Source organism: Sturnira hondurensis, unplaced genomic scaffold (assembly GCF_014824575.4).
Source record: "Sturnira hondurensis isolate 20B ecotype Veracruz unplaced genomic scaffold, ASM1482457v3 Scaffold0006413, whole genome shotgun sequence".
In the NCBI taxonomy this organism is placed as follows: Eukaryota; Metazoa; Chordata; class Mammalia; order Chiroptera; family Phyllostomidae; genus Sturnira; species Sturnira hondurensis.
Genome location: NW_028079044.1, coordinates 43,096,725 through 43,109,057, shown reverse-complemented (window position 1 = coordinate 43,109,057; position 12,333 = coordinate 43,096,725). Strand labels below are relative to the sequence as shown.

Genomic DNA, 12,333 nt, shown 5'->3' with positions numbered 1-12,333 from the left:
ACTGATCAAGGGTCTTAATCACATCTGCACACACCCCCTTTGCCTGTCAACACAACATAATCACAAGAGTGACATCTCATGATGATCACATGTGTCGCCCACGCCCAAGAAAAAGTGACTGTCCCAGGGTGTGGGCCACTGCGGACATCTCAGAAGTCTCCCTGACACAAAGGGCTTTGGTTAGACTTCGAGACCTTCTAGGACCAACATTCCGGGCTCTTCAGGACTGGGACCCTAAGAGGTGAAATTTGATATTATGGAAGGAAGACTATTAGCTTTCCACTGGGCTGACTCTAGGGGGCATTGTGAGGCTGCTTTCAGCCCCTTGAACAGGTCAGTGGTTTTCCTGAGTAACCTGATTGTCTACAGAAAAGAAAAGTGTTGTTAAGGAACTGCTCTGTTTACCAGCTGTGCCCAGAAGATGGCAGCAAAGAGCAGCACTGTGCCGGGCGGCCATCCTCCCTCCAGCCTTCTGAGGTCACCGGCTTTCCAGCACTTCCCCTTCTTTCTGTTTTCTGTGGTCAGGCGGGAACTCAAGGTCGTAACAATGTGTCAATTTTTCTAGGCTAATCGTGATGAAGGAGATAATGTGGACAAAGATCTAGCTGGTCAGGATGCCAAAGAGCTGTATGATGTAAGTGTGCAGACGTGCCAGTCCCCACAACATCTTTTAAATTATTTATCAGTGGTACTTTCAACAAGTGTGTCTTTAGTGCATGCAAATGGGACTTACTCAGGAAACATGTACGGTCTTCAAAATATTTCTCATATATATACTGTCTTCATGAACCTGAAAGAATTATTTCTATTTTTATACTCTGGGGTCACCCACCTCAGATCCAGCTTGTACTTAGGAAGGGCATAAATAATATAGATCAATATGTCAGACGCTGGTGGGTCTGCCTCATGGGTTAGAAGTTTAAAAGTGTTCAGCCAATCAATTTAGCTTCTGCTCAATGTATATTTTATAATTTCCTGCACGTGAGGCCTGGTCCCATCACTGTTTATTCAGTCTTTTTACAAAAGTCTTTTACAAAATGTTTGTACTTGACCCACAAGGCAGGGGAAGGCCGCTGGGGCACTGATGAACTTGCCTTCAACGAAGTCCTGGCCAAGAGGAGCTACCAGCAGTTACGAGCCACCTTTGAAGCCTATCAGATTGTGAGTAATCAAGTACCAGGCAAGGCATTCAAGCCAGAACTGAGTCCGAAGTTATTTCCAAAAGAAGCCACAATCTGGGATATGGCACTGGTACCAGGGTGGGGGGGGGGTGTTATTTTACTACCGTGGTTCTCAATCAGGGGTCATTTTGCCCCCCCCCAGGGATATTTAATAATGTCTGGAAACATTTGGGGTTGTCACACTGTGTGCTACTGGCATCTAGTGGGTCAAGGCCAGGATGCTGCTAAACATCTTACAATACACAGGCGAGTCCCCACAACAAAGAATCATTCAGCTGCAAGTGCAGTGCCAAGGCTGGGAAACACTGCTTTGTAATAGAGGCTAGGAAAGCAGACAGGTGTCAAGTTCAGGAGCAAAGCCCTAGAATCGAAGCATCCTGGTGCTACCACTGGCCAGTGACCTAACCTCTCCATCCTCTTCTGTGAAACGGGAGCCATGATCTCCCCCATTACACCCTCAGAGGGCGATTTTAGCAGCTAAATGAGACAGACTGAAAGGCTCAGGACAGTTCCCAGCATACGGTGAGCACAGGAACATTTGCTGCTGTCATCATTCTAATTTACAGTGCCCACCACGCCCCAGATGGACTTGATATGCCTCAGAGACACGCTTCTGAAAAGAAGTGTATAAATTACTTTTATACTATCATTTAAAAAAATCTAATGATAACTTTAAGCTGACAAGGTGAGTCAGCTATTTCAAGGCATGTAATGGTGAGTCCTCCCCTGAAAATCAGCCTTTCAGTACAAGAAGCCTTTCCGGGAGTATCAAGTTTTTTATTTTTTTATTTGTGGGCCTCTATTTTATATGTGTAGAGGGCCTTTAACATTCAAAGCCCTTCTGTACTCTGTATCTCATTTCAACTTCACAACAATGCCGTCACTATAATGCAGGCTGAGCAGCCATTGTTACCCACAACTGCCGGACAAAGAACGTCTGTTGTGAGTGAGGAGCCATCTGTAACTTATCAGGACCACACAGCAAGTCGGTAGCAGAGAGTGGATGAGAACTCCAAGATTCCCCAGCCTGAGCTCCTACCTCAGCTGGAGTTGGCCGCTCCTCACTCAAAATAGTGTTTCCTATGTGTTGCCAGCAGATGAAAAGACAATAAAGCTTTGGAATGTTATCATCACTGTATATAGAAGCTTGGAAGGCCCTCTGCTTTCAAATCGTGCCCAGAGTCCTGATCAAAGGCAGGCGACCCTGCACTGCCCGGGCCTCGGTGCCTGGAGCTGTGCAGACAGAGTTGGAAAACTTCGCCATGACCTAGACCTTCTAGGGGCTGTGGGTGGAGGTTCTGAGGATGGCTGTCCATGCTGGCTCTAAAAACACGCATGTCAGCATGTGTGTGTGCATGCATGGGAACGACTGACTACCTGAGCCAGGGTGTCCAACCTTTTGGCATCTCTGGGCCACACTGGAGGAAGAAGAGCTGTCTTGAGCCACACAGTAATACACAAACACTGATGAAAGCTGATGAGCAAAAACAAGGTTTTAAGTAAATTTAGGATTTTGTGTCCAGCCCCATTCACAGACACCCTGGGCCACATGCAGCCTCTGGGCTACAGGTTGGACACCCCTGGGATCTATTGTCCTCGAAATTAATCCTGAAATAGCGGCATCAAAATCACTTGAGGCCTTGTTAAAAATGAGAATTCTCAGTCCCCACTTTGGACCTACTGAGTCAGATTCTCTGGGGTTGGGGACCAATGGTCTGTGCTCTACCAAGTTTCCAGATGCAGGTTGAAGGTTAAGAAGTCTGCTCTACACTACTAGCTGCATGACCTTGAGCAAGTTATTAAGGGTTCTGGGCCTCAGTTTCCTCAGCCATGAAATAGGGATAATAGCAGTTCCCACTCCACTGGGTTAGTCACCATTAAACGAATGAATGGAAGTAGAGCGCTTAGCCTCTGGCGAGCAGTGGGTGCTCGTGTCCCATCCCTGGAGCACCCGACATGGCCTAGATGCAGGTGAATCGTAATTTCCAGCACAAAAACTCGGGCTTTTGCCCTCTGTCTGCCCTCTAAGACTGCGTCTTGAGTACTGATGCTCTCAGAAATCCCAGCCCGAGCCACAGAGATTCCCCAACTCAGCGGCATCATGCCCCTAAGCCTACCAAACAGGAAAGGTATATAGCTATAAAACCAAACCAAGCTCCCTAATCAGGGCTCATTATAAACTGTAGGCGCACATACCCACAGCCCAGGCTCAGGCCTCCCCACCTTGCCCTCCCCATTGCTCTGCTCCCCTTTGAGTGCTCCTGAGCCCATTCCAGAGTCTGCAGCCCCTCGGCTGCTGTAGCCGAAGCCAGTGTATAGGGTTCTGATGTGGGCACACCGTTAATTGGGGGGAAATGGTTTTAATCCCCTGTTTTTCTAATAATCTCCCAACCTGGTTTACTAGAAGCCTTTGAGGCTTGTCTGAAATTCACCCTAGCACTGTGTTTTTTGTACCCACATCAGAAAGCCTGAGTGTGTCCAAGAGCCTCCTAAGAATTAATTGTTCCAGGAAGTGAAAAGTAGGCCATTTGCAAAGGAGGATCACAATTACTTGGAGCCAATCAATTGATTTTTTTATTTGTGTTCCCTGGAGCCCCTGGAGGTGTCTTAGCAGCTACCTGGAGAGGGGTGGGACAGGAGATAGATAGAGAAGAGAGAGTAGTGGCTTCTCATTGTGTTGTGTGAATAGTGCCCCCTGGAGTTGTGCAAAGAAGAGGCCCCGACAGGGCAGAAACCTGGCTTTGCTGCCTGGGCTAGCATAAGGAACCCATCTGCTGCCTCTCCAGAACAGCTCTGCTTTTCTGCTTTTATCTGCTGTGTAGGCTAAACTGCTACAGAAAATTGCAAAGCACTGTCTGGCCCAGTCTTAACAATAGAAACAGACAGTGTTTTAATGTAAGGATTTTTTTAGTAAACACGGACCTGCATGAATGCAATGTTCTGTTGAAATGCAATTTTAGTCTACAGAACCAGAACCCTGTTTATGGGAAAGTGAAACCAGTCCCTTCTGAAGTACCAGCTCCCACATCAAACCCCCAAGAGGCCGGGAACAGCTAAGGAAAGCACAGGACTGAAGCCCCCCATCCCAATCCACTTCTAATCCACTACTCACACCAGACCCCTAGATGTGCAACCGTGATGAGATCGAGCAACAGGGCCTCATGAGACTGGGGCCCTCTATCCCCCCCCCCCATTTATTGTGCTTGCACGGCAAAAAAAAAAAATATCTTGTTTACTTTTGCTTTCAGAAGAAACTACATAACCTCCATTGGTGTGTCCTCGAGGGCCCCGGTCATTTATAGAATCACAGTTGTGTCATATCCTCTAAAGATAATGTCTAAGAAAGATGCCTTGGCATTTCTAATGCTTGGACACATCCCCCAAACCTGACAAAAAGTTCTCCTTTCTATTTGCCTGTTCTGAGCATGGCCCAAGCAGTACTTGAGCTGAGCATGGTCATACTTTACTCTGAACTTCAGCTTCTATAAATATTTGGAAAGGAACCTAACGTGTAATGCTGTGCAGAGCGATATGCGAGCTGGTGACGGACACAGGATCATTTGGAATCACCCCAGAATGAAGGCGAGTGGCACTTTGACGTGGTCAGCACCCCCGCTTCCAGCCCGTGCAGCCCCACTCCATGAGAAACACTAGATCAAGTTCTTGCCATGAACTTCGCAGCCTCTACTTATTTCCCCCAAACTGTAGGAGACAGAGTCCCCAGTCCTGGGACAAAAATGACAAGGAAGGTGTGGGTAAGGTGATTGCAACCACAGCCTCCTAGAAAATTAGAAAAAGAATTTTGAAAACACATAGGACACTTGGTATTATATAAAAACATAAAGAATTATTGATACAGCATACGTTCATTGTTCTTCCATTCCCTGACTTTACAGAGAAAGAAACTGAGGCTCAGGGTGTGGTCGTGACTGAGTTCAAGTCCATTAGGGGTCACATCTGGACTAACTCCTCAGCCATGAGAGCTCCCACTCAAGTGGGGGCGGGGCAAGCACCTTCAGTCCTTCAGCAAGCTAGGAGGTCAGATAGAAGTTCCTTGAGGCTGGCTGCATGACCAAATCTGGCAGAGTTTAGTGCTTTAAAAAAAAAGATTTACTTACTTATTTTTAGAGCACAGGGAAGGGAGGGAGAAAGGGAGGGAAAGAAACATCAATGTGAGAGAGAAACATTGATCAATTGCCTCTTATATGCGCCCCTACGGGGACTAAACCTGCAACCCAGGCATGTGCCCTGACTGGCAATCGAACCCACAACATTCACTTTGCAGGATGACCCCCAACCCACCAAGCCACACCAGCCAGGACAAGTTCAGTGCTTTTTGTGGGGGAAGAACCCCAGGTGCACCAAAAGCAAAACCTGGACTAACGGCCAGACTTTGTCTCTCCAGCTCATCGGTAGAGACATCGAAGAGGCCATTGAAGCAGAAACGTCGGGAGACCTGCAGGAGGCCTACCTAACTCTCGGTAAGGCAGAGCTGGGGGGTGGGGGGCTGGCTTAGGTTGGGCTGCGTGGAGACAGAGACGGAGGTCTGTGTGCAGGAAGCTTTCACAGAATGGTTCTGGGAACAACACACCCAGCAGCATGGGGCGAGGGACAGAATGAATGCGATGCAGTTGCAACTGGGGCTCTGCTGCTCCCCAAGGAGTCCTGAAGCCCCAAGTGCGCAAGGGGGCCAGGGCTTTGCACCCCACGTCAAGCAGACGGCTGGTTGCCACCCAGGGGCATTTGCAACCTTGGGTAAGGCTGCTCCCTCCTTGGAGGGCAATTCCTGGGATGAAACTCAGTTGTGAGAGCCAGCAGGCAACACTTGGACTTTGTCCTCAAGAGGTCATCTGGGGTACACACCTTGGCATTCACTGTAGACCCACTGGAACTGCGGGTCCTTGAGAGCACCTGTCGACAGCCTGTCCAGTCTCAGGGAGCATATGTAGCTCATATGACACTCCAGAGTACCCAGGGTCTGGACTCGTGAACAAGTTTCTGCACAGGCCTGATGGCTCGAGGGCATCTTTTTCCGTTTGGTTCCCTCCAACATTTGGAATGAATGAGGTCTGTTTAGAAAGCGATGGGAGGGAGACCAGCCCCTGACTGTGCCAAGCAAGCACCAGGACCTTCTCTCCAGCTGTAGCCCAGGGGCAGGAAATAGCAGAGAGATAGGTGGGCATGGGGCTGTGTCTGGCAGGCTCCTTTTTCGTTTTTGCAAGCCCTGGAATGAAGGCATTGTCCATGGCACTGTCCCAAATGGCACAAAACACCGAGGTGCATCCCCAGAAGGAGAGGAAGAGCTGAAAAAGGAGCCCTGGAAGTTAAAAAATGTGCTCTAACTGCCAAGCCTTCTCTTTTCTTTCCTTTTTTTCTTTCTTGAACAATGTCAGCAATTGAGGGGTTTTTTTTTTAAACCCACCCTCATTTCGCATTCAGATTAGGAGGACTTCTATTGTGGTGGACAGAGGCCTAAAACCCCTGACCCACAGAATGAAGACACAGGGTCAACAGCCCTCAGGGAGTGAAGAATGAGTGTTTTAGGTAAAGGGAGTCTTCTCCTGGCCCAGCTGGGCGGCTCCAAACCCTCCCTGTGCTCACAGCACAGAGTCAGGAGAACACCAGAGTTCAGTGAAAACAGTAATGTTAATCTACATTAGTATTAATTATTTATGGTAATGAAATCTTTCTTAATATCAAAGGAAATACAACCATCCAATTCCTTAGCATTTACTTAGTATGTGCCCAGGCCAGGGGTCATGCTGGGTGTGGGGATCAGAGGTCAACAGGCCCAGTTTCTGCTCTTAAGAGGCTTAAAGACCACGGCAGATACACACGAGTAACAGAGCAGGGCCACAGTGATGATAAAAACAAAAACAGCCGGAGCAAGGGGGGTCTGGAGGAAGGGGAGGCTCAGTGCCTGAAGTGGGGGCCATGGAATGCAGGACTTAGCGGCGCTCCGGTGGCAGTGAACCACGAAGCAGCTAGAAAAGACCTTGGGAATGAACCACACGGACAGTAGCCATGACTTCATGGCCACATTTTCTAGACAGCCCTCACCCCTGTACTCCCACTGAGCTCATAAAGATTCCAGTTTACGGCTAAAGTCAAGGAGAAGGAGGGGCTAGCAAACCAAATGACTGCCACCACTTGTAACCTCTGGAACACCGCATCTCAAAGTGGGGCCCCCTGCATCAGAATGGCCTGTGGGGAGGTGTGTAAAATACAGTTCCCTGAGCCCTACTGCAGGTTGCCCCCTCAGAACCTCCAGGAGTGGAGGCCGGAAGCCGCACTTTGACAGGATCCCCAAGGGTTGTCTTGTGCTCACTGGGGTTTGAGAACCCCTGCTCTGGAGTGAAGGGGAGCAGGAGGCAGCACAGCAGCCGGCAGCCCAGCCTTTCACCCACCGCCTTTATTCCCGTATCTTCCCTCGCAAGCCCCGTGCAAACGTCTGAGGGACTTCTGCCGCTGCTAAGGACGGAGGTTGTCCGCCAGGCATAGACTGTACACAAAGGAAAGCTGAGGATTTCCTCCCCAAACTCTCAGGAGAGGCAATGCCAGGCGAGAAGAGATCCACGTGGGTGTGGAGTGCACTGACACTAGGCAGACAGGCATCTCAGCTCAGTTAGTTCTCACAGGAGACGGTCCCCAGGAAAACACGGTGAGGCCACCCGCTCAGAAGGTCTGGGGATCACGGTGAGTCCCAAATGTGCTAGTCCCCAAATTGACAGGTTCCCCGCCAACCACCACCAGTCCCGCAGCTCTTGGGTTGTCCTCGGGCCGGAAGGGTCAGACACCCGGGTGTGGGATTTTCTGATCCGTGAGGTCCTAATGGCTGACACATGTCCCCTAAAAGAAGACCCCCAACTTAGTCTCTGCCTCCCTAACCCTGCTCCCCTCCCCTCCTCAATAGGCATCCATCATATGGGCAACTACCTAGAAAACAGCAGTTTCCATTAAGGACATATTAAGACTGTACCTTACATGCTTATACTGAACTTATCACTTGTTATTCATCACTGATATTGAAACTGTGAAGCATTGCAGGTAAATGTTAACAACTTAAAGAGTAAACGGTTCATTTCCCACTTGTTAGTCAGTATGGACTCCTATGAGCCTGGAAGTGGGGGGAGGGCAACGCCTGACCCCCCAGAGATGCACTGTCCCTCCTGGTCAGGAAGCCAAGATGGATCGTGCTGCACTAACTTGTGGATTAGGTCAAAGCTGGCGGGGAGGGGAGGGCCAGGGAAGGGCAAGCGGCAGCATCGCAGGCAGTGACCTGTGGGCGGGATCCAGCCATTCCTCAAGCCCACATCCCAGATTGCAAACTAAGAGGTCAGTGGGGAACTTGGCAAAGATCCAGAGGTGAAACTCACAAAACCAACCCAGAGAGGAAAAGCAAAGGGAGGAGGTGGTTCAGCGTGGGAAAGCAGGCCACAGGCCAACCAAGGGAGCCTCCAAGACGACGAAGTGTGCTTACAGCAAGGACGCTGGCCCATCTGTTTCCTCCCCGACCCTACTCCAGCATCAGGGGTTTCATCTGGATAAGAAAAGCTACTTCTGCCGGCCAGAAGCATGAGCTTGGTGGGGAGAGCCTGAGGGTGGTCAAGCGTTCCTCCACCTCCCACGAGTCTTGGGGGAACAGTGGGGGTTCTTACTGGTCAGGAGGGGTTTTGACTCCGTTCTGGTCGAAGATTCCAGGTGCCCTGACCTGGGGAATCGTCCCTATCCCATTACACGAAAGGAGGAAGTTCACTCCTTTTGAACATTTGCCTCGCTAACCAGTCACCTCCACAGGTAGCCAGGTGACACTCTGGGCCATCTCTGTTCCTTCGAGGGTCTCCATGTTATTCCACAAAACGTGACTGTCTCACCTTCTCTTTGCCCTCCTCTGCCCAGTGAGGTGTGCCCGGGACCAGGAGGGCTATTTTGCTGACCGTCTATACAAGGCCATGAAGGGTGTGGGGACCGATGAGGAGACACTAATTCATATCTTTGTGACCCGGGCTCAGGTAAGGCACATTCGACTCCAAAGTGGCAGGCTGTGACTTCTCTTTTTGCCACCATGGTGCGTCATCAGCAAATAGTTTTTACTAAGGACTATTTATAGAAAAAGTAGAACAAAGACATCCTTTGCCTTCCCAGACTGTGTGAAAGACCCTTTGTGCTTTGCTTCAACCTGCTCCTTTTTGTAAAACTACAATAATGATAGCTGCTTCTATTTTTGTTACCTGTGGCTCCAGAAAGCTCATGGGGGTGTGCAGGGGGACCTCCCGGGCCGTTCTGGGCTGGTCTCAGCTTCATTTTACAGAAGACAAACTGAGACATTGAAACTCAGCGCCGGACTAGGTTACCCAGTGGCAGGAACAATCAGTGAATGATTTCCTAACTCCTGAGCCGGGCCTTTATTTAACTGTGCAGAAGCACAGCTGTGCACAAGAAACGCATCAGTAGAAGAAAATACTTCTCAACCTTTTAAAAATGATTAATCACCCACTAAGCAGCCTTTTTGGACCCATTTTTCTCCTTAATTGCCATCCCCCTTCCCTGTCAAGAAATGTTAACACCACAAATATGCTGTATATTTGTTTATGTTCCATTTATAGCTTCCTTTACGTAAAAAGATTGAGGGTTTTTTTCACCCTGTAAGAACCAATTTTTTTTGTCCCATTAGGAATGATAGTACCTCCCTTTGAGCATGCATGACTGTAAGAAAGGGCCAGGGGAGTGAATAACCCAAAACTCGGGAGGAGTGCTGAAGCTTCACAGCAAACGCTTTGGAATTTAGAGTCACACGAGATGACAAGAACAGGGGCGGGGAGGAGAGCATTTCGGCTGCAGCAGGAGACGCCTGTGAGAATGACGTGCAACTGAGTACTTAAAAACCACAGACATCTCCACTCGAAAAATGGTTAAACGAAGGGGGAAGGCTACCAACCCAAATTCTGGCCCACGGCTTTTGATAAATCATATTTAACCATCTAACTAACATTGTTGTTGTTAAATATAACTTAGCAACAAGAGTGTTCTTTTGTTTTTATTTCTGTTCCTGGAATTCCTCCTCCTCCCTTTCTCCTCCTCCTCCTCTTCCACTATTTGTGTTTTTCTGTCTCTCTTCAAGTCTACGCCTCTCTCTCCCCCCAACCTCTTCTCTGATCTCCCCGTCATCCTTCTACAGTCCTCATTTGCTCTTTCCTGGCTACAAATCTCTCTCTTTCCTTTACCTCTCCGGGTCTCTGTCTTCTCTCTGTGTCTCTTAGCAACTTGACCCCCCCAGCCTAAGTGTTGAAGTCAAAGGAGCAGGTTGGTGACAGACCAGGGCGGGGCTTCAGAAAGACCCCAGGGGAACAGACGGGCCGGAGGGCTCTCCTCGGGGTTCGGAGTTCACTCCAATGCGGGCCATGGAGTGTTCATTCCAAAACGCTCTGCCCATCTCAGTACTGACCATGTGTCCTGAGTCATGTCCGCACAGGGACCAAGCCTTCAGAATGCTGCAGGCCCGGCCAGATATTGTTAGCGAGAACCCCTAATCCACCAAAGCATCATAGTATAAGATCAGAGCCGCAGTGTGCCCCCCACGTTGACCTCCCCCTTTATGCCCCACCCCCAGCCAAACAGGGCACAAGCCAGGGGAGCAGAGACACTGGCACCACCACCTGCCTGCTCTGGTCTCTCTCCCGCTTCACACCCACTTGGGACAATTCCTCACTCACCCACCTTCTGTTCTCGTCTTTCTCTCTCCTGTTCAGCTAACTGGGGCAGGGGTTAGCTGAACGATGGTTTGTAGGTCTGTCTAGAAAGCGAGATAGAATTTAAATTGTTTAAAACAAAACAAGGAAAGAGACAACAAAATTCCTGCCTAAAGACAATGCTGGGCTTCTTTTATGAGACTCGCTCCGTTCCATCTGGAAGTTTATCTTTTCTGTGGCAAGTGTTCTCTCCCGTACTAAGTTGCAGGAGTCTTTAGAACAGAACAATCCTTTAATTTCTTTTCATTCTCAGTCCTCTCACCACTCCCAGCACCTTGGTTTTTCAAGCTTCCAATAAACCAGATTCAAAATAAGACAAATTGGTACTGACTTGGATTTTGTTGCCTGGCTCTCACACACTGATCAGGGTACGAGGAAAAGAAGAGGCTTCATTTCAAATATCTGTGTTTTGTCCAGTCCTGCTACCTAAGAATGATTCATTTTTTTAAATGACTGTTTGAAATTCCAAAGGAAAGTAATTTCAGCTGCAGTAGGAGCTGAAATATTTTTCAACACATAAACATCATGTGAAATCCAAGTTTCCTCATCCGTCAAGCTTTCTTGGAATGTACACACACACACACACACACACACACACAGACATTGGTGCAACCTTTGGGGAGCTGAACTTGGCTTTGCTCTTCTCCTCCACACCAGGGGAAGAATAAGAGCTCCTACCGCGACTGGTTGTTTTCAGGCATCAGTGAGCAAATGAGAATGACATGCTTAGCATAGTGTCTGCCTGCGTGTATGGTGAACATGCTGTAGACACTGTCGTCTCCACTGCTGTTGTGATCTCCTCTACAGGTGGACCTCCAGGGGATAAAAGCCAAGTTCCAAGAGAAGTATCAGAAGTCCCTCTCCGACATGGTTCACTCGGACACCTCGGGGGACTTCCAGAAACTGCTGGTAGCCTTCTTGCACTGAGCCAAGCTGGAGCAGTGGAGCACAGGGAGGAACCATCTTTGTTGAGAGCCCATTCCAAACCAGATTTTCAAACACCACTCCAGCCTGAAAAACTTTCAAGAGTCCTGGTTTAGTTTCTCAGCAGCTCCAGCAGTGCAGCCAGGCCAGGCTGTTTAAGTCAAAGTCAGCGGCTTCAACCTGCTTGGGGAGGTCACCCTTGCACACCGGCCTAGCAGGAGTCTGGGCTGCCCCTTTGCTTTTCTTTATAGTGTGGTAACTAAATGCTTTATAAGCACAAGTGAATCAGCAGTTGATGGGGGGAAAAACTATCCATTTGTAATAAAACATTTAGAATAATGTATCTCACACAAGGTGTGTGTGTGTTCTGGGTAAATATTAAATGGTTAATGTACAGGGAAGAGAAAATTAACCAATTCATTAATTTTCCTTCTGTGTGTTCAATTTCAAAGCCTCAACGTTAATTAAAGTTGTGGATT

General features: G+C 48.8%; 1 protein-coding gene across 1 annotated transcript in view; it reads left to right on the top strand.

Moving 5' to 3' along the window:
* Positions 1–11,932, top strand: part of ANXA13 (annexin A13) — a 47,156-nt gene extending 35,224 nt beyond the window's left edge. The window contains exons 8-12 of the mRNA XM_037048739.1: positions 566–634; positions 1,060–1,161; positions 5,587–5,662; positions 9,081–9,193; positions 11,738–11,932. Coding sequence (XP_036904634.1) covers positions 566–634; positions 1,060–1,161; positions 5,587–5,662; positions 9,081–9,193; positions 11,738–11,857 — 480 coding nt within the window. The 3' untranslated portion in view covers positions 11,858–11,932. The remainder of the gene's footprint in view (positions 1–565; positions 635–1,059; positions 1,162–5,586; positions 5,663–9,080; positions 9,194–11,737) is intronic.
* Positions 11,933–12,333: the final 401 nt, after the last annotated feature.